We start from the raw sequence: 23,234 nt of genomic DNA, 5'->3' as shown, positions 1-23,234 counted from the left end.
CAGAATAAGAATACAGCCTCTGCTAAAGAACATCTGCTCTTCCTTGTTCGTTCTCAAAGCTTCCAGAGTCTTACTAGCCGTATTTGCTCCTAACACTACATGCATTAGGAACATGCATGTTCTTCTCCTTCCAGGACAGTAACTGTTCCTTGGACTTTCAGCCCATATGATAATGTCTGTCTATATTTTCTTTTTGGTTTTTGAGCTTCCTTCTTTACTTTCCAAAGAATCTCAGAGGAGATATTAGGAAATCCTCTAGACAAAAACCAGAGGAATTAAACCAGAGATGTGTTATGAGGAACAGATCTGTATTGCAGCAGAGAATGCACAAGTGATGGGTGCCAAGCAAGACATCGGCCTGCTTCCCAACAGGATTACAGACCCTTACAGAGACAGTTCCAAGAACAGGGAACTGGAATCTTTCAGAGATCAGCCAGTCACTTCTTTGACCTCACTTCCTGCTCCTTGTCCTGGGCTTTTACTGCTGAGCACAACATTGCCTGGTATGAAGCATGTCTTGTGTCAGTTTGAGTTAACAGCCTCAGCTGTGCTTCCTCCCACCTCTTGCCCACCCTCAGCCTGCTTCCTTTTTATTAGGGCAGGGGGTGAAAGGGAGAAAGCCCTGATGCTCCGCAAGCAGTTTGGCAACAGCCACAACTGGTGTGCCCTCAGCTGTGTTTCAGCCACAGACTTAAACCACAGCACCACAGAGACAACTGTAAACTAACCCTTTCCCAGCCAGAGTCAGCAAAACATACACGGAACATCTAGAAAACTATGTCATTAATTGTCAACACTGCCTAATTTCTAAATTCTTCTGTCAGAGGCAGAGAGTGAACCTGGTATCAGGACAACTTTGTTCTTACACAGCTGTATTCATAAACCTGAGAGATGCACCATAATATGAACTTACGGCCCATAAAATTTCCATTTTGTTCTATGCCAACACACACAAAATCCTCATCTGCAGCACAAGGATCACACTGAACACAGCTCTATTGTTCCAACACAATGTTTAAAAGGCAGTAGGTGCTGGGGTGGGGGTAGGGGGTAAGTAAAAACCAAATCACAGTTAACTTTACCTTCTGTAGCACGTCATTTATCTCTACTACTATTGCAGCCAGGAGAGAAGAGAATACACCTTGGTGAACTGCTGGGCAAGATGAATGCCAGCACTGGACTGTGTGTACAAGTTCTTGAAGAGGCATTTGAATAGAGTGAATTAACTAAAACCAAAGAAAAACATGAGATTTTTCAGATTGCTTGAGTAGAATTGAGTATTTCCTCTGTGAGGAAGTGCAGGTCACACTTTGAGCTATTGAGGCATTTTAGCTACAAAATACCAGAACCTAACTCTTCTGTGAAGATAGGAGGTTTTGAAGAACTTTAGGACATCACACATATTTTGAAGCTGATATAATTCAGGCTGAAAGAATTAAAATAATGGCAATTTGTCCTCTCTCCCAAGATTATAACATATAATCAAATTCTTTGCTCTCAATTGGGAAAGTTCGTTTAATTACAGATAAGACTGAGTACTTGGCTAGTCCAGGATCATCCATAACAGAATCCATTGTTCTCCAATTTACAGTTTTTTCTCATCATGGTAAGACTGACAACAGATTAAAAAACCCATTGGAAATGAGGAAATTTATAAGTTTAACTGAAAATTTAATCAAAAGTCAACACAAATAACCACAAACTAAGCAATTTGTATAAAAATACGGATTCATCTACGTATTAGATAGCAATTTCAAGTGTAATGAGATACCTGAATCCCTTCTTCCTGCTGCTTCTTGAGTCTACATGCCACGCATTTTAAAACCTTCTGGAAGACGGTCCGTACAGCATGGAACAGATTTGCCACTTCATCTGTCTCACTATTCTGAGTTAAAGAAGCTTCAATAATTTCCTTTAGAGTATACAGTAACACTGGAGCACAAAAGCCACCTCTCTCTAGAGAAAGAGGTAAATATCATGATGTAAAAATTATAATAAAATATTCATGAGGTACAGCCTCAGACTGAAATTCAGTTATATGCCACACATAGATACAGTATACAAGTGTAGACATTATATTTAGTTTCTGAGCATCTTTTGCTTAAATTTTGATATAGTTCAATCACTATTTTAAGCATAAATCCAGCATAGTTCTTGAAGTATAGGGATTACAATTGTAGATTTCAGGACTTGAGCTCTAATTGTGTCTGTACTGTAGACTTAACTTTTCAAATATGAACCAAATTTACATAGTGACACACATTGTTTCCTAAGGCATAATGATATATATATATATGGAATACATGTATTACTTCATATATATATAACTTTTTAAATATATATATATATGCACACATACACACCACCCCTCTCCCCAATTTATATAGTAATAACTGGAATCTAAGAGCAAGGAAGAAACATCTGTTATCAAGAGCAACACATTATTGTTGGTAGCTAGCATAAGCTGTGACCACCATTTTCTGAGAAATAGACTCTAGTCTGTTCACAGCCACACTTCTGCCAGTATGAGTCAGTTAAATATATAGAGAGATGTTGATGTTAGAACAAAATACCGTACTTGTTTGTATAACTGAAAGAGCCATATCTAGAAGCTGTGCTTGAAAGGTGAGATTGCCAAGGCCAACCATTATGACATCTTTACATACTGTCAGGTAGGCCTAGAAAAGAGATGCAAAAGTACATGAGAAATAAATTAACAGTTCAGTAAAACCTAAAACCAACAAAAACACATAATGTCAGCTGAGTTGCCTTGAAATCTGGTGCATCTACATGGAGTTCATCAGTTCACAACCTTTGAAATTCAAGAGTTCCAAACAGTTCCACTGCTCTTTCCTCCAGTAAATGCAGTTACTCAAAAGCAGTAAATCCTTTATCTTTTTTGCTCAGGCTCAGAGGCACTGAATCATAACGTTTACTGAGGCAGAATGAGACATCTCTACCCATCTTGAATAGCAAAATTAAAACCAGCATACAAAAAGAGCTTTTACAAAGACACACATGTTACATACTAAACAGCTTACCATACTAATGTATAGACAAAGAATTTTTAACCAGACTTTGTATATGTAAGCTGGGTTGTTCAATGACACTGACTGTGACCACAGTTAGTCCAAGTCTTTCCCTTGACCAAAATCTGAAAGGACCTGAAGCTCAATGCTAAAATCTACCTTAAGTGATGTGCCATGGGACTGTAACAGAAACCATCCAAAACTAGCTAAAATCCCCCCCACATTATATACTTCGATGCTTTCTGTGAAGGGGAAATGAAGATAAGGGGTAAGGGACACTGTCATTGATTATGCTGGGGTTTCTGTCAGGGCCTATCAGCCCCATGCAACAAATCAATGGCCTAATAGAGAACAGCCCCACAATAAATCCCTGCCCATAACAGTGAGTGCAAAACTGAGTAACAGAGCAAGCAGAGAAGGAAGGGTGAAATGGGAAAAAATTACATATGTGGCAGGGAAAGTGACAGAGAAATTAAGTGGGGAAAAAGGAGACACCCCAGTCCCCTCTGATATAAAACAGTATTGAAGAAGCAACTGTAATTACTGTATATTATATGGATATTTTGAGATAAACTAGGTCTGCTTTTAATGCCAGTATTGTTACTCAACATACACTCCAAACTATTAATAAGCACTATCAATAAATAAAGAAATAGTATGCAAGGTGAGGCACAAAAAGTTGCTGCTTAACAAGCGTGTAGCTTACTACAGGGGATGCAAGAGGCCTGGATTCTCTTCCTGACTTCCAGACAAGGCATATCAGTCTCTACAACTCAAATTTCTCTTCTGGAAATAATGATGCATATGGACTTTAAGATCTACTAGCAAAGATAATTTTGTTTTGTTATTGCCCAGTCAAGTAACATATCAGATGGGTTTAAAAGTGATAACTGCCTATCTTATTGCTTATCAATAAGTTTCATTTTCATTTTGTATTCACTCCTAGGAAATTGATTGTAAGCATGCTGGTAGTGCTGGTAAAGTTACCCTATTTTGTGTCTCATCTTTCTCTAAGGTTGAGTTTCATGCCTCCAAACTTTTTAAAGATAGCCCACCAAAGAGCTCTGATATGCATATGAAATTTTTCACTCAGGCAGAAGAGAAAGCAGCAAATAAATACACACAAGAAACTGTACAGGGAACAACAAGAATAGTTAGAGCTTACTAGCTCTATGTACTTTCCAAAAAGCCATTTGGCCACAGCAGTAGGACTTAGTACAAGACTGACCTCCTCATTAAATTCCCAGGTGACTCACACCCTATCTCTCTGTTGACTTCCAAAGATATGTTCTATGGGACATGCTGTTCAGCATACTGAACTCTTCAGGGTATAATTTTACCTATTTCTTTTGGGAAAACAGAAAGGAAAGGGAGCAAGCAAACATAACTATATCTAAATCCTCTCTCATCATCACACCACCTTCCCAGTCTTCTAAGTCATGTATTGTGCTATTCAACACAATGTATGCTGCTGCAGTGATCCTATGTCATTTCCAGGACTTTCAACACTAACAGGATATTAAGTGCTATCAAACCACATAACTATACCCTTGTTTTCATAACATTTTTTGCCCATTTCCCAGCATTAATATTGCTGTGAGAGACTGAGGACAAGAATTACTTGTTAGTAACTTGGGAGACCCAGGCTACATGGCCTGTTGTGCTAGACATTTCTGGAGTGGGCATTTTCACAAGAGCGAAGCATGAAACGTGTTCCATCCTGACTTCAACAGGTATGATCAGAATATATATTATGCTGGTAGGTGAAAAAGGTTTAGAGAAGAACAAGTTATTTTTGACTCCAGCTACTTGATTTAACTGCTAGGGTATGCACAATTATATCTATATGTATTTTTATAAAACATAAAGGTCATAATTAAAGTGAAAGCAATTTAAAATAAAAAAAAAAGTCTGAGGAATAGCAAAAGCACAGAACTGTCACCTCAGAACAACCTGAATGGTATTTCATTAGCTCATTCACTTGCAGGGCTCCAAAAATGATCTTTGTCAGTACACAACTCCTACATATGTGGCTTTTCAGTTTGATTTGTGTTATAAGAGGCCTCTAACCTGGATAATTAATTCAGAAACGTTACTGCGTTTTGAAATGCCATCCTCTTGATCACTTGCTAGTAGGAAAGGTACAACTTCACTTTCTATCCAAGCACCTGTCTCCTTCAAAGGCAAGAGGTAATCTTCCCCTTCTTCAGAAAACTGGAAAAAAAAAATCAGAAGTTTACCAATTGTCTTTCCAATTAATTTTGGAACTTCCTTATGATGTCAGCTGTAGTTCCAGTTTATATTGAAAAGGTATAACCGTACCTTGTTCTGCAGATGAATACTCAACCTGCAAAAGAGGCTGAAGGCTCTTAGGCTAGTTGCTTGATTGCAGCTACCAGAACCTGTATCAGTTGCTTTCAGAATTGAGCCGAGAACGTCCTGAAAATACCAAAGTTTAGATCTATGTTTTCCAGAAAATCCTTTCAAAATGTTTTCTTTTCTCAACATCTTTAACAACAAGATTTTTTTTTAAAAAAGAACAAACATAAAAACCTTAAGGAACCCCCAAACCACTGAAACCAACAGGCATTACTTTCAATCACTTTAATTTTTCAATGCCGTAACTGATTTGCAGACTATTCCTTACATGCACATTCCAAAAGTTAGGTCCTTTCCTAAAAGTGCTCTAGCAACAGATCACAAAAATTTTGAGACACCTAAAAATGACAGGCTGGTTAAAGTCTGTATACAAACAATCCTGAACTAATACACTGCTACTTCAGAATAATTGTTTGAAATACAAATCAAGAGGAAAACACGTCTGCAGAGGAGAAGGGATCTTACTTAGTTATTCCTGCAGGCCTTGATTTTGACTCAAGCAATATAGGATGTTAAGCACTCGTTTGTAAGCACTGTTTATGGTAAGGAGAACACTACCTTTGCAGCACTGAGAGTTTTCAAAAGCTTCTTCAGTTTCTTCTTAGGAACAGAGAGCAGGCAATCACGATTACCAGGATGAGACAATAAATACTCAATGTAATCAACTGCTAATTCTGGCTTCGATTCCTGTGTTACTTGGATCCGTACTCGTCGCTCAGATGTTTGAATACTCTAAATGAGAAGAAAGCACAAAACCAGTACAGTGCTGTTAGTATGTTACATTACAACTAATTCCAAAGCAGAACAATATGGTATTAAAGAAGCTTCTTCTATTTAAGCCATGGGGGAGGAAGGGGAGGGGGGGGTTAGCGCGGTGGGGCTCTGTGTGGTGAGCATGATGCCTTTAGGTAATCTATCAATGCCTTCATTCTCTGAAGTATCCATATACAACACCTTTCTTGGGGTTAGTGTGTCAGACAACCAATCACAGGCTAGTTCCATAATATGTCCCACTTGACCCCAGCGACACAAGCAGTCTATCAGGGTAGAATATTTGCTTTGGTCAGCTCCATTGTCGATCTTTCTGAGTCTAGAAATCACACCACAGCTTGAAAGAAAACCAACAAAAAGAGATGCATTAGCTTTACATCCATTAGCACAGAAAAAAGTCAAAGAAAATCAACGAGTAAAACACCATAAAAGATAGACCAATGGCTCAAAAGCATATTAGCACTTCACATTTTTCTAACTTACTGAATTTGTTTAGTGGATTAATTGATCTAAATGGGCATTTAATACATCAAATTGTGAAAATTTACAAATACAGTCAACAAGAGATTTCTTGTCATTCCTATACTGGATTTAAAAATGGTACCTGAATGTAGGTATAGCAGCAGGGGGCATAAAAGATGCCAGAATAACCAATGGCGTCACACAACGCTCATCCTAGGATAAAAAAAAAGGTACACAATATGATGTACATCAACAGATACATCCATGCACACAAAACTAAAGAGCATACTGAAAAAGTATGATTATCTCAAATCAAGGATTTCCCTTTTTTCACCAGTTTGCATTCTGAAGTTTCAGATTCCTATTCTCAGAGGTCAGTTATCAATTATCTTATCATTCAGGTTTCTGATGAACTGTTAGAACAACTAACTTGAATAATTGTGGCTCCATTAGCTTAATAACCATTGCAAAGCAAGTAACAGCTCTACCTTACATTTTTTGTAATAGCGGCAAGTATTTAATTGCACAATCTTGACCCCATCTAACTCCTCTCAAGTAACTTGTGCCTTGTATATTCATTCACACAAAAAAATTATAAAAAAATACTTGAAAGAAAAGGGTGCTTACATAACAATGGCAACATAAAATGCACTGCAAGTTGTTTCAACACATCATGATACAAGTTCTAGACCACGAGTGTCTCATTGGGATTAGACAGAAACCGATCTATATGGAAGACTTCAAAAAGAGTTTAACTATGCCCAAGCTTCATTAATACAGAACCACACAATCACAAGGTTGGAAAAGACCTCTAAGATCATCAAGTCCAATCATTCCTATCCTATGCTAAACCATATCCCTAAGTACCTCATCTACCCTTTTTTTAAACACTCAGGGATGGTGACTCAACCCCCTCCCTGGGCAGCCTGTTCCAGGCCCTGACAACTCTGTCAGTGAAGAATTTTTTCCTAACGTCTGATCTGACCCTGCCCTGGCACAGCTTTGTGCCATTTCCCCTTGTCCTATCTCCTGTCACCTGGCTGAAGAGACCATTGCCCACATCTCTACATCCTCCTTCCAGGTAACTGTAGGTGGTGATAAGGTCTCCCCTCATCCTCCTTTCCTCAAGGCTAAACATCCCCAGCTCCCTCAGCCGCTCCTCACAGGATTTGCCCTCCAGCCCCCAGCCTGCTTGCTCTTCTCTGGACTCGCTTGAGGACCTCAATGTCCTTCTTATGGTGAGAAGCCCAGAACTGGACACAGCACTCAAGGTGTGGCCTCATCAATGCCAAGTACAGGGGCACAATCGCCTCCCCAGACCTACTGGCCACACTATTTCTTACAATAATACAATAAGAAAAAAATTACTATCTACTCAGACATTTGAAGAGCTAAACCTCTTAAAGATGATTTTTAAAAGTTCATTTCAAAATATATTTGTAGCTTTTCAGGAAAAAGACATGCTGCTTCAATCTGCAGTCTTTCAGAAAGTAAGCCTCTGATGACAGGTCTTTTTAGATCCAAGCTGCTTATTCACTGTAAGAATATCAAAGTCAAAAAGGTTGCTCACTAAAGCTGGGTATCTTTTCTGCTCACCAGAAGCTTTCAGGGGGGATGTTACATCCTATACCCAAAAAGATTTGGAATGTATTTGACAACTTCCAAATGCTTTCAAGGTAGAGAGAGAATATTATGTAGCAATTAACTGATTTCTACTCTCTGATTATCTAAAGCAAACTTGACTGTTGTTAACAGCAAGCATAAATGACAACAGCATAAAAGCCATAAACAAAAAAGATGTCCAGTAGATAATCCTTCTATATGCACTGCAGGGTGCAGCAGACGCTATTAGCCACTCTCAAAAGACAGCATCCTGAAGAACAACATTAGAACAATTAAACAGATCAAGGAGACTGAAAATTACTACTTTAATGAACTGCTTATGTCAAACCCAAACAATAAATAAGAGCATCAAAAGATCATTACTGACTAGAATCAAATCAGAAAAAACAAACACTAGAAAGCAAAAAAGGAGCCTCTGCTGTCTGTTCCAGCAGCTGGATCATAAGGGGCAGTGGTTGAAGCGTTTGGGGGATAAGGGGTAGAAAATCCTATGGACTCTCATCTACACTGTTTATTCTGCAAAGAGACATTTTCAGATACTGATTTCCAAAAGTTCAAAAAAATACAGGAGTGAAACCTTACAAAAAGATTACAAGGAGAGCAATTTATTGCAGAAGTATTTCTGTGTTGGCTATTTAGATAATGGCTTATCAAACACGGCAATTCGAGAATAACTTCTACCTATTTTTTGAATTCCAAGAGACTTGTTATTGTTTATGGTTTTTAGCAACAGTGAAGAAGAATACTTAATGCCATGAAAATAAACAAGAAACTTAACACGTGGAAGCATCTAGAAAATGCTAAGCACTTCCAAGAAAATCTAGACTTTCTTTACCTTAAACACTTTAAAATATTCAGGAAGTACAGAAGCAAATTTTCTGATAGCATAATCTTTGGCACCTTCGTTGCGATCCAGTGCTTTGTGAATACTTCTCCAGAGAACTACAACGACCTCCAACAAACTTGACATGGTGGCCACATCATTTATTGACAACACATCATTCAAGACCTGAAATACAAGCCCTTAGCAAGATTAACTTTTATTTTCTCAAATGCAAACTTATGTTAAAATAAGGTTTCAAAAAAACATGAAAGTCCTTCTATTCATTTCACAAAAGCATTGCTGTCTGTTGTAAAACATGAACTCCACATGTCGTTCTTATATATATATATATATATGTATATTTTCAACTGGAGTCATCTTGCAACATTAATTTTTTTAATACCTTAATTGCAGAATCAAACCAATTTATAATTAGCTCTGGAAAAAAGGAAGTACTAATTTAAAATATGAGTACTATTCATATTCCTTCTAGCTCATTCTAGCTACGTCACCACATTTCTGCTATTGCAGGGCATGAAAACACTCTAGTGGCAGTTCTCCCCTTCTAATTCCACAGATGCCCAAGTGATTTCCTTCAGATTTCTGTTGCATGAATAACTCCCTAAGTTTAAAATTAAGCACCACAGAAAAAAAGAAGTTATCAGAACTTATCATAAAGTAGACTTTCTTACATTTTTTTTCTCTTCTCCACTTTCTTCTTTGTCAGTATCATCACTGTCATGAAGACTCTCTTTCTTTGCTTTCTGGATGCAGGCATTCAAGCAGCGTCGAATAATAAACATCAATTTAGCTACATTTAAATATAACAAGAATAAATTAGACACATACTATTTGTTAAGAACTAAATGCTTCAAAAGTGTAATGCTGGAAAGCCAGCATGAAAAGTAGGCAACAGAACCAGGAATAACTAAGAAAAAAGATACCAAATTTCCTGCTAAAAGAAAATGGTAAAAAAATGTTAGTGTGTTTTATATCCTCAATTATGAAGAAATGGCAACATTATCACCAGACTCTATAGTTTCATTGTTAAAAAGTCAACTCAAAAATAAAACCAACTGCCATCTTATCAGATCAGCATCAGAGGAAGCTCCCACAACTCCTACATTCATCTGGCATAGTTATTAATTCAATGCCCTATGCTCAATAACACATTCCCTCCGATGTCAATTCCAATTATTTATAAAAGATGTAGTGGCCTAACTATTGCAATCCTTAATGTGAAGCTCAGCTTTAGATAACAACGAAAGAGCTATGTCCACAGCTGAAAGAGACTAGCACTTGTTATTTCAAAATTACCTTACTGAGGTAATACATCAGTCAAGGGGGAAAGAGCTTGGGCATTCTACCCTCGTCGCTCCATCCTGACTACTTTCTTTTTATAGTATCAGAACTTCTTCAGAAATAAAAACTTCTCAATTTTACTTGGTTCAATAGCTATTCTCTGTGCAGCACATATCCTTTCACTGAAAGTGAGGCTTCTCATAGGAAACAGGGCTTTTTGATTTTGTCTGTCTGAGCAACTTGAAAATACCACTGATCCACAAATCTTAGATAATCAGCTTATCAGATATAAAGGTTTTTCACCTTCTATGGAATCTTTCATATAAAAAAAGACCTCAAATCACTTGAGACACAAGGATATTTTAAGGTACATGTGAGGAGAAAGGGGAAAAGAGAAATCAGAGAGCAATAACACTGGTCAGAGTGTATAGCACAGCCCCTAAGAGCAGAAAGAAAAAGCTTTGGTCTCTTCATTGCTGAAAAAGCTTACGATTGTTGTCACCAGGGTTCATTGCTTCTGTCAATAATTTCAAAAACTACAAACTAATATTATACTAAAAACCAAGAGATCTAGCAACAATGTACCCCTGTTAAGAGTAAAATTTAAAAAGCAATTACATTTGATATTAGTATTTCTACAGACTCACAAGGTTTTGTACTTTACCTATGTTGGTGGGGGCAGTATATTCGTAAGCATACTGATAGAACTTTCTAGCTGCTGCAGAATTCATCTGAATTAGAGTCACACAGCGCTCACACCACTCGTCCTCAGGTTGGTTAACAGGAAAGAAAGAGTTGAACAGGAGATTCACTATGCGGCGCGACACAGGCCGTGAATCAACTTCAAGGCGAGCCAGAAGGTGCTCCATGGGACAGATCTTCCAGAACTTTATAAAGAGAGAAAAAGATATTAAAGCAGTTTAAAAAATAAAGAGGTAAAACAAATCATTATTAAGTATTGTCCACATCAAAAGCCTCAACAAATATGAATAGCATTTACCAGAATGGCATGAGCACTTTTACCAAAACACCAGCATTTACTTGAAGTCCCATATGGCTGCACCAACAGCACTTTACTGTTCTGATGCACCTCTGAATCACCCAGTAACTCTGACAGACCAGTAGAATTCTGGTGCAAGCAATTCCAGCTCAATGTACATGCAATGCAATTCCATAGGTATAGTGAAGAATTATTTACAAGATTATCTCCACAAAATATAATTATTTCTTTTTGTGTGGCATGTTTCATATTCTCATCACAGGACAAAGTAGGACCAGGCAACCTACAGGTATGGTACACACCTTAGAAACCTGTATAGAAGAAGATACCTTCCAAAACCATCCCAGAAGATAAGTGCATCCCATATTCAGCAGAGCTCTAGCTCACAGTAATTAAAGGTCATGAAATTCAGAAAGAATAAACAGCCTGTTATGGCAGCAGTAATGCTACTCATAGATGGAATTTTTGAGAAGATCTTGAGTTAATAATGTTGTGCACAATGCCAAAAATAGGATTTCTTGGCACTGAAATGTATAATTTTATTCTTGAATAGCAGCTCATTGCCCTGTGACTTCAAAATATGTGTATCCCCTACTAGAATTATCATAAAAAGAAGGTCTCTGGAATAAGCATTAAAGGAACCCCAGGACTTACCAGAGAAACATTTTACAGTCTTAAATACAGGAAGTTACTGATGAAACATCTAACACTTATTAGGATTTTTTTTATGTAAACCTGATCCTTCTTTTAGAAGATCTGAATCTTTTATACTACATAAAAATAAAGCACTAAGTTTATGGAAGATATATGTTATACCTCAAAAATTTAAAAATACCTGAACTTGTGAATTATCTGTCTTTAATGGCAGCAAATTCAGAATAATTCAGGTAAGCCAAAAAGATTGGTTGCCTTAACTTTGATTTGAATGAAAAATTACTTTCATACATGATTCTTTTCGTAAATTTAACAGTAATATGAATGCTTTGGTTTTTAAAGAGTGTACACAAAGTAACATTAAAAAAATCCATTCAAACCACTGTTGATGTTGAATATAAGTTACAAAAAAACTTGCTTGTGTTTTACTATACAGATAACAGATATTAACAGATCAATTCAAGGCTGTAGGTGCCAGTCCTTTAAATCAGACTTGTTTGTATCTTACAAAGAGTTAAAACTCAGCCCAAGAAATAGCGCTGAGTGCCTGTGAGGTTACAGAGCAATGCAGAAAATAGTATTAAAAAAATACTTCCAAAGGTTATAATTACACATGATCAGATTATTAGGGGACTATGCTTGTTGAGTATTTTTCAAATATTTTTAAAACACCACAACAATATGATAGAAATTATGATGATTAAGATTTCAGAGTCCAACAGTTCGGTAATTTGTTTCTGCTGATTCTAAGTGATACCTGCCCTAACAGAGGCACCATCAGAGTGAGGTGCAGTGTCACAGTGATACATCTGCTATTCTACCTCAGATTTACCTGGTAAGGCCTGGCTTTAGAACCTGCTGAAATGGAACCATCCGGGAAAAAACTATCCTTTAGAACACTACCACCTATTAATAACCCTGAACTGTCTCCTCCATTTATCTCCAATATTCTTAACAACCAGAACCAACTGCCCAAGTAAAAGTACAGCTACACATAGTAATCAGAAGATCTGCAAACACTACTAGGACCCTACTAGAAACTTCTTGTGCTGACAGTCTGAATGGTTAATACCTGGTACTTGCAGTCTTTGTCTCCATTTCACACCATCTGTGGCCTTGCCTAATCAACGTATTGAGGTTGGTATTATGGAAGTACCAAGCTTGCTGTTGTATTATGCAATCCTTATCCTGAACCTGTGTACAAGAAGCCAAAAGCCCTCAATTCCAAAACTGACTTCCATTTATCTTGTCTCCAGAGCCTATTTGGAGGAATTTGGAACTTACTGGGGTGGCTTAATCACAATATAATGTCTTTGAGTTCCTATCATCAAAATTTGAGTGCACACATTTGTCAAATGGGTAATTCTCATGTTAGGAACAGATGTATTCCTTGAGCACCAAAAACAAGCATTTATTTAATTCTCTCCTGAACAACTGTATAGATGCCTCTGACTTCATACTGTTTATGTGCCTAGAAACAAGGTAAGCATGTCCTAATAATTAGGCTTAGCAAGAGACAAAACCATGATTAAATTAAAATATAATATCAGAATTGGGAAACTATCAATGGCAGTGAGAGGAGAAAGAGCTCAAAGATGCTATAATGCCTACAGCTGGACAGCATCACCCTAAATAAGAGAAAAATGGGCATTATCAAAATAGGTACATAAAACTAAAAAAGCAATTTGGTAAAGGTGTAAAGCATTTAGAAGGTGAGAGGGTCCTCACTTGAGCTACCTGCACGACAGGACAGCAATGCGGCTGTGCTGACTGCTCTGCCCTGGCAGGGCCATGAGAGGACAAGGAAGACAGAAACATGCTGAGAAAAAGGTCTGAGCAGATGCTCAGTGTCCATGATACCAACAGCCACTGAAAGAGTAGACAAACACAGGGAAGCCACTGGACATACTCATCGTTCCAATGCAGTCAGAATTGGGAGTCTGGGGGCAGGGGGTTGGGGAGAGCAGAGTGTACTTGGCTCAATTAAAAAGCAAATTTTCTAGCATGTCTATAAAACCTCTGCTGTAGTAATATCCAGACACAGTAGTTCCCTATGGAGATTTTTTTTTCTGTGAAAATCAGCTAGGGAAATGCTGAAGTCTCACCAGAACTAGTCACAATCTCTGTCTTCATTTTTGAAAGTTTTTTCATGAACACCATGATTTAATTAGAATTCACAAAATCATTGTGAAGAAGTGCTTCTATACTGCTACCTACACTTGGATCAAAACCTTTATAAAGGACAGAAGTACTGAACAGCAACAGAATACACGAGTCTTAGAAATAAACTCAGTTATATGCTTAATTATACGTGGAGAGGCAACACTGAAATGAAGAGAATTACTACATGAAGCATGCATTTTTTTTCCATTTAGGAATACTGCAGTAGTCTCAAAAGGTACTTTTTTTTCTTTAAATAAATGACTTGCTCCTTATCAAGTGTCACTTATCCTACCTTAGCAGCCTTGGTAGCCTTAATTTTCAGCAGCATATCAATAAAAGCCACTCGCACTTTCTCTGAATTGTCATGAAGACTGTGCTTGACTGCTGGCAAGAGCTGCTCCAGTAATGGGTGACTTAGTTTGTTATCCAGAATTATAGGTATGCACTGCAAGAGAAAAACATCATGCTAAACAAAAGATAAATAAAATTCAAAGAGTAGATTTAGAAAAAGATGTAGCTAAAAATTGTTGAACTGGACCATGACACTTCTGCAGTTAAACTAAGTGGGGAAACATTCTGCATATGGATTTTTCCTGTAATGTTCTTTAACAAAAATTGTGACAGTATTTCGTATTTCCAGTCAACTGTGTTCAGTGAACTCATTTCAGATGAAGCAGCTTCAGAACTACATTGAGACCTCAGTCATGCCTTCTACTTGAGGACACAATGCCAAGTATGTCTTCGTGGTAGCAATACCAGCTCCTAAACTCCACTGATTTCAGGTTAAAAAATACACCATTTTTTGCCAAGTTATTTTTAAATCAGCACTTTCTGCTTATCCTGTACAGACCCCCATGCAGCTGTAGTGGAGCAAGTGAGGATTACCATGAAGACAGCTCCAAATGAAAGCTGAATTGATACATACACAACATTTTAAAGTGAAAATACAGCTATCAGTTATGTACCAGATGGCAGAAAGATGTAGATGAATGAATCCTATTATACTGAACAATGCACAGTATGCCAGCATGCCCAGAGAAGCAGTGCATAATGACATTTATCCAAACCTCTGAAACACCAAGTGAGGTACAAAACCCTAACATAATTGTGCAGGTCTGAGGATGGGTTAAAACCAGTGACATACTGGAACCTGCCTGCATACATTTTCCAGCCTAAGCATAACATCTAATAGCTAAAAAACCCCCAAAACTATCAGGTCCAAACTGCCAAGTGGTTCAGAGTCACAAAGCCAATCAGTAATTATTTTAAGGCATTTGTTCATCCCAAATGTGTGGCTTTTATACAAGGTGTGCAAAACTTGCATGCATTAGGAACTTTATTGCTTGCATAGGTAATTTTGCAGAATACCTGCTCAGCCTGTACTAGAAACGTGTGCATCAAGTGAAATACAAAAGCAACAATCAGGATTTGAAATTTAGATAAAAAGATTTACTTTAAAAACAGAGCACCGGACATCAGCAGATGTTACATCATATGTCAGCTCTCCAGTTAGTTTTTTTAGAAGATCAGCAAGAATTGTTGCAGGAATCATTTCCCAGTATTTGGATGTTATCTGAGAAACTCCAAGTATCCCTGTAGAACGAACAACTGGATGAGGATCTTCTAAGAGACTCTAAAGCAAACAGAATAATAGTATGATTAATGCATTATTGTGTCTCTGCTGCTGTTAGTAACCTATCATAAACAAAGAGCATTCCTTTACCTTTTAATCATAATGCAAATTGTCATGCTATGAGGGAAATGCATTATTAATATTCTCTTAACGTATTATGAAGCAAAGTAGAAAATATTAGCCATTCTTATAATTGGACTTCTGAAATATTTTATTTTTAAATAGTTCCCATTAATTCTTGCATCTGTGACTTAAGAATATTTAGACTTCTGTTTACACATGAATTTACACTGGCCACTGTTCCTATGCAACTATATAAAAACCTTTAAATTTATTCAATTATCTGATGTTTACATTTTTAAAGACCATACCCAGGACTTCCCAAGCATTTTCCTAATGCAAACACTATGCCCATTCTCACCCATCTAGACCAGTAAAGTGTTTTTTTAGGTCTTCATTAAACTTAATTTCAGAAGTGTTTAGTAATTCAATACTAAACAACCACTGAATGCTTACAAATCAAATGTAACGAATCCTAGGCTAAGTAAGGATCAAGATCCACTGCTTATGCATCTAGCCTTTCAGAAGCATCTTTCACAAATTAAGGAATAACAATCCAAAATATTTCCTTTTCAGAGTTGAAAATGGTCCATGTCATCTGCTGTGAACATAGAACAGAAATTTAAAGGACTACTTTATCTTTGTATTTCCTGCATCACAGGCCCATATTTCCCTATGAATGCTATCCTGACACTCCATGAATTTTAATAGCATCAGCAGCGGATTTTTTGAGTTAGTTTTGATGAAAGTTTCATTTTTAACATTTTAGTTTCAATGTAACTTACGAAGAGTTCTTCAAACTGTTTCTGAATTTCATTGTCCATCTCTTCAGTGCTGAAGCTGGGATCACGAATAGGAAAAGCATCGACAAACAAAACCGCTGCGTTGGATCGAACTTCTGAGTTTCTGGCCTGTTACAGTGAAGGAAAACAGTATTTTTTGGGTGAGCAGACTTCTAATAGCAAAAGTCACATGCTGTCAAATACAACTCTCCAAACACTTAGCAAGATAGTATTTTTAATATAGTAGATGAAGAGATTCATTCTTTATGGAAGAATATATGATTTGTTTTTCACCTTACGTTTCTGCCCGCTCAGCGAAGCCTGAGTTAACCAGTACCATCAGCTTTCAAAGCATATCAACTTCAATGAACCTGAACAGTCACAGTCAGAGCCCTTCTATTCTCTGTAATGCTGAATATATTAAAAACTGTTGGGATTTGGGATTTCTCTCAGTCACCTTTAAAGCTTCTCTTCAGAATACAACAATCTCCAATTCAAGCAGACTGAATTAATTAAATTCTCAGTCAAAAGACAGGTGGTTTAATCGAAAAGCTCAAGCTTATTTCTTCAAGAGAACAGTATTTAAAATCTAAGTACTAGCAAGCCTGGAGAGTAACTTATCCACCATAAACATATTCAGTTCTGCATCTCTGCACATAAGTAACAGGACCATGTTCTGAGCTCCAGGCAGCTCATCAAAAATCTAAAGGCAAGCCTCATAACCCTCAGACATTTTACCATTTGTAATAGTTTTCAGCGTGTTACACCATGTATTTCACTCATTGTAGAGCCCCAAATGTAAAGAAAAAAAGAAAGAAGTGTATGTTGACACTTAGTTGGTGAAAAATTATTGGCCCTGTGGATTCTTAAAGGACAGAAGCGAGCAGGCAATTAAATGAAGCAAGGTATCTCTGGGAGAAACCTGAAGTCTAGGCATCTATATTTTATTTATCTAAAAGAGCAGTGCAATGATAAAAGGCTTTGCTCACTTTTCTTGGAAGGAAGAATTTTGTTCAGATTTTGTGTCCAAGTTAAAACAAACAAATGTGTGTTTGTGTGTATCTATTAGACTATACAAATACAGTCTAATGATAAAAGTAGGCAATTTTAAGAGCAAGATAAAAGACAGTTCTGGAAATTTCCTGACCATCCTATATCATCCAATTTCTTTGTCCCTTGTCATAAGAAACATTCAGAACAAAAGCAGGGTAAAAAAAACCCAAGTGAGGCTAACCATGATATTTAGAATGAAATAAACCACAGAAAAACACAAAAGAAATGAACAACAATTACTTCAATTACAATTTATTTTGTATTTCCCTTCTGTATGGTGGGTTACATCTCAGGGTAAAACCCAAAAAATTCTAAATTCTTTTAGCCAACAAAACTGATAAAAATTCTAAAATTAATTCTACAAAGGCAAATAAAGCACATATGTACATTCTTCAGTTAGGGACTTCTGTTTTACTTTAATTATCAAGGCTAATACAGTCTAAAAATGAAAAGATTATAATTCTTAATTCAATCTCATAAAGCCATAGAAAATCCTTTAACTTTGAGTTTGTCTATATTGACGAATTAATACATAATAAGCTAATATGTGAAGTCAGGGTGAAATAGCTCTTCTGCCCCAATACTTCATGTGAAAATTAATTTGAGTATGCTTTTATGGAGTAACCTAAGACCTTGTTTACCAGGGCTATTCCAGAAAGTTAATTTTCATAAACTTTCTAAATACATTACACTGAATTCCATTAAGCTCACTTTAATTCTGAACTGAGTACCCACAGTTTAAATTCCTGCCTTTAATTAATTGGAATTTATCCCAAATGTATTTGCATATTCAAGCTGATAATAGAGTGAATATCTTCACAGAGGTAGAACCTAGGACTTAAAATTCCTATCCTATTTTACTCCAAACTGACTTTTCCATGCAAGAGGAGCCTACAGTAATTAAATGAATATTGTTTCTTTACCTTATGCTTGTACTGTTCTGAGGAACTTACAGAACCTGCTTAAACAATAGTTTAACTATTTCTTCAGTTAATTTTCAGAGCTTTCTTTTAAGTTTCACCTGGTTTTACAGGTCCTGAAATTACATTTTCAATTATTTAAAAACACTGTTTATCCCCAGTAAAAGTTAGTTTAAAAGTGTGGGACAATAAAAAACCCCAAACAAAGAAACTGATTTAAAGGAATCAGTCCTTCAATTGCTTGAATTCCTGGAGGAGTGGTTCTTGACTTCTTGAGCTTGGTAAGAAATAGTTTAATAAGTATAAATATTCATATTTTTATATAGCTTCTTATGCAAATAACCAACCACTACACAGCTGTCTCTGCTATGTTTGCATGAGACTTAGGTTTTGTAATAAAGACATGAAAAAAGATCAAGAGGTTTCATAAGGGCTTACAGTATAAAAACTTAAAGGTGCACAAAGACTTACAAAATATGTGTAGGTAAAAGCCATAAAGGGAGGTTGTGTGATTTAAGCATTTTCAAAACAAGCACCTTAGTAAGAAACTGAGAAACTACACATTACAAATATGCATTCTTAGTTTAAGGATTTCAGAGATAAAACCAAGTAGTTCCAACATGAGCAGTCCTGGAATCCTTTGTATTCTTACAACTGAAGCATTTTTTCTTTCTACAAGAAAATGGGGTAAAGAAGTCTTTCTACAAGTTTCCTTTCTGCTTTGTAGCAGTGCTCTAGAACAAGACCTGTTCTTCACTACATTAAATGAGGGATTTATACACTGGCTTAAATAGGAGCAACAAACTGGTTAGCTAAAATTAAATGCCAAGCTTTGGAGCAGAGTCCGTACCAGTAGGACCATTACACACTTCCCTTCTTAGTCTTGTATCTCAAACTACTGGTAAATGTGAGTCACAGCAGCAGTTATCTTAAAAATGCCAAATAGTTCAGCAGAACTATATGAAAAAGAAAAATCAACTCTACAAAAGTTACACAGAAAGACAGTGGCCTATCAAAAATAAATTGCCAAAGTTTGATGTTCAGTCACGTATTTCCTTCCACCAATTACAAATATGCTACTGAATCACTTGGAATTCAGAATCCTTCCATGCACTGAATCATGTAATGATTCATATAATTGCCACATAGATGTTTTAGTTTCCTCCCTTACCGTTCTGAAATCTATGTTCACAAAAGATGGGCTATTTTGCTGCATTACAACAAATTCTCCACGATCTATTTGATCTGCCTCTTAACATCTAAGCCTAACGTGCTTCACTGCATAGGTAGAAGCTGCCAGGGTAAAAAAAAAAAAAAAGAAAAACCTGCCCCAAAAACCAAGGAAAAAACCCCCAACTAACAAAAAAACCCCACCCCCAAAAACTTCCTAAAATTCACGTTTGTTCTAGCAATTGGAACCATTAGTGATGTGAAAATTACGAATCACAGCTTTTTAAAAATTTGAACCACTTCTGGAATCAGGGAATTGCTCCCACTGTCTTGCTGCAAATCAATAACTATTCTTTTTATCCTCAGGACAAACCTTTCTGTTACATTTCTCAAAATGGAACTATAGAGTTTTAACAAGGTTTGACAGAAAGTTCTTCCAAAGCACTCTAATCTTATATTTAAGTCTTGGGCTTTGGAAAGTGAACTTCTAGCCTCCATTTACAGATAGAAACTCCCTTAAGGATGGAATACCATGGCTTGCAAACCATTTTGCTAAATTGTATCTGAGACACTAGTCAGGAGTTTTGCTACACTATCAAAAGAAACCCCCAAAAAATCAATTAAAACCCCTTTGCTTTTAGAGACAGGAACGTAGAAATTAAAGAAAGCCACGATTTGTAACTATTATTCTCTTGCACTGAGAGCATTTATGTTTCATCCAAAAGGATTCTTGTTTAAATTAATTCTAAAGTGATGGGACCAAAAACGATACTGTTCCACTGAAGTGTCTGTCTGTCTTCCTGGTTCTACCACAGGGTTCTACTGAAACCAAACAGCTCTCAACTCCTTCCTGTAACTCATATAAACCATTTTGAACAATTTTTAAAGTTGTTTTTAAATACCTTCAACTTTACGAGTTTTTAAATCATTTTCCTGTGGCTAGAGAAGATGCTATATGACCAATCAGTAAGTGAAACTTCAGTGTGTTAAACAACATTTAATTTGGTTGTAACAATGGTAGTGTACACTCTCACTAAAGTAACTTCATAACCTCAGACAAAATAAAAGCTGTTCACAAAGAAGGAGGCTCATCTTACTCATAGACTGTAACTGAATTGGTAAACTGGAGTAGCTGCCCTTTAGTCTGTGTACACAGTCCACAGGAGGACACACAGAGATGTCATTCTGAACCCTTGATTAAAAGCACATCCATAGCATGACAGGAATGTCTGTGCATATAATCAAACTAGAATAAAAGGGTTCCTAAAGTAATACTCTAAGAAATTAATTGAGCTGTATTCTAAAACTGGAAAGCACTCTTTGTACCTGTAAACAAAACTGGATTACAGAAGTAAGTTATATTAACAAATTAGAATATTGCTGTGAAAACTATGCCTAACTACAACTTGCAATGTTATTCTGCTGCAGCTGAGATGCTAAAACACACTGATTTTTTTGTTTCCATAGCCATTTATTTTAAAGGCAATTATTAAAAACAGACCCAAGATTTAGTAGCTGGATAATGATAGTTCTATAGTCTGAAAAGGATAATTACCTTCAGTGCTCTCCAAAGGATAGGTCGATACAATCTATGAAGCATTTCTTCAACTCCTTGACGAACTTTACTCTGTTGATGAAAGTAACTCAGCATCTGAGAAAAACAAAACAAACCCAATACTTTCTACATTCACAAAGTGTGCAGAAGTTGTCTCATCATTTATATAAGACCAAAGAGTATTCCATACTATGGAAAATTATAAAATGAGAAAGATTAATTGACCCTACACTTTATTAAAAAGTCATAAAAATAATTAAAAAGTTTTGATCTAATAAATAACACATTTTGTAACTTTATAGGTCAATAAATACATACGGATATCTACAACTGAGAAATAAAATCGTGGCTACAGTCAGTTTCACAGCAACCACATAGTTTCTGTTAAGAATAAAAAACTATCGTTAAAGTAACTAGTAGAAATACTTTGAAAACAAGTAATTATCAACTAAAGATAAATAAACCACTTCTCTCATAAGGTCAAAATAGAATTTGGTAACTGGAGTTATCCAAATACATTTTGTATGCAAAAGCAAAAATTACATTTGTAGATTTGTATCAGCACTCCTTTTGGCTCTGAACTGTGCTTTGTTAGCTAAACCCCCTTTTACTTTTGCATCTGAATTATGCAGTCAAAAAAGGAAAGTAGACCAGTGCAGAAGAGGAGAAAGGTCATCATGTAACTCGATAGGAAGTAATTCCTCCACGCAAGACACCACACAGTTGAAAAGAAGTTGACCCCTCTAGTGGCAACTTAGAATATTTCAGGTATTCACAGCTACAGCTGGACAGGGAAGACTGTGAATAGCATCGAATTCCTCTTCTCTGGTTTTGAAACATACTGAAGACATGCTAGAATTTATAAGAGGCTACATAGATCTTAATTCTAGATGGGAATGATGGATCTAACCCAGGACTTGGGGCAAACAGGGACATTTTGCATATTTGCAAAATGGACATAGGTTTTATAATCAGAACTTCAGAATAAATTCATAATAAATAATAAATTCTCCTTCCCCTCTACTCTTTCAATAAAACAACCCAAACTTTGCTCAAGTGAATGACTGTGGTTGGTTACTCTTCTAAATGCTGCAGGAACTTCTGGATTCTAGAGAACTATTTAAAATCAAATTCTTGCATACTGAAAAAGACCTCATCACTCAAATTTCTTCCAATACCCAATCCCTTCATGACTCCAGCAGATTTATTTCCACCACTATCCTCTTTCAAGATCATAAGTTTCCAAGGCTGAAAAATATGAAATGCCCTGTCAAAAGTCTACTCTATCAATCAGGAATCAGAGGACAAGGGAAACCACTACAGATATGAGAATATATTTACCTTTCATTAAAAACAAAACCCAAAACCTGGTATATCAATCTATATATTGCACATACTATATGTTCCAATCTCTACATATTTGGGGGACAGCATGGTAGGTGAAGGGGCATAGATCAAATACAAATGCTTTGCCTTAAAAATCTTCGTGCACTTCTAATACTGCTTTTTTTTGGCTCATGAACAAAAGCCACAGATAGACAACTAGAATCTGAACTGAATCAAGGCTTGCCCCTATAAACATACATAGAAAACCCCCATATATAACAGAAAAAGATAAGTTTAGCTCCAGATCCATTTACTAAACTTGCCTCAAGGAACTCGTGACTTTTCATCCCTGTAATCTGCTATGGAAAGGTCAGTTCTCCAGGTAAAGAAACACTGTAGACAACACTACAGCAAAGACTACTGGTACTCTGGAAAAATCTCCTTATAATTCTGCTTTTGTGAACCAGACAAATCTTGTGCAAAACTATAAGCTGTTTTCTCCTAAAATTGTATAACTTCTCAGGATGTG

At 36.5% G+C, this 23,234-nt stretch overlaps 1 protein-coding gene across 1 annotated transcript in view; it reads right to left on the bottom strand.

The window, feature by feature from the left end:
- The window catches only part of NCAPG2 (non-SMC condensin II complex subunit G2), a gene marked incomplete at its 5' end in the record, with an annotated part of 44,355 nt that overhangs the window by 8,595 nt on the left and 12,526 nt on the right, over positions 1-23,234 (bottom strand). Inside the window, 15 exons of the mRNA XM_084279968.1 lie at positions 1,083-1,226; positions 1,772-1,956; positions 2,579-2,678; positions 5,100-5,243; positions 5,352-5,468; positions 5,967-6,140; positions 6,363-6,516; positions 6,784-6,854; positions 9,100-9,273; positions 9,780-9,898; positions 11,054-11,276; positions 14,499-14,651; positions 15,660-15,839; positions 16,685-16,810; positions 21,380-21,475. Coding sequence (XP_084136094.1) covers positions 1,083-1,226; positions 1,772-1,956; positions 2,579-2,678; positions 5,100-5,243; positions 5,352-5,468; positions 5,967-6,140; positions 6,363-6,516; positions 6,784-6,854; positions 9,100-9,273; positions 9,780-9,898; positions 11,054-11,276; positions 14,499-14,651; positions 15,660-15,839; positions 16,685-16,810; positions 21,380-21,475 — 2,160 coding nt within the window. The remainder of the gene's footprint in view (positions 1-1,082; positions 1,227-1,771; positions 1,957-2,578; positions 2,679-5,099; positions 5,244-5,351; positions 5,469-5,966; positions 6,141-6,362; positions 6,517-6,783; positions 6,855-9,099; positions 9,274-9,779; positions 9,899-11,053; positions 11,277-14,498; positions 14,652-15,659; positions 15,840-16,684; positions 16,811-21,379; positions 21,476-23,234) is intronic.

This window comes from Gallinula chloropus (assembly GCF_964237585.1).
Source record: "Gallinula chloropus genome assembly, chromosome: 2".
Classification (NCBI taxonomy): domain Eukaryota; kingdom Metazoa; phylum Chordata; class Aves; order Gruiformes; family Rallidae; genus Gallinula; species Gallinula chloropus.
The sequence above is the reverse complement of the archived record's forward strand: the minus strand, read 5'-3'. Positions and strand labels throughout refer to the sequence as shown.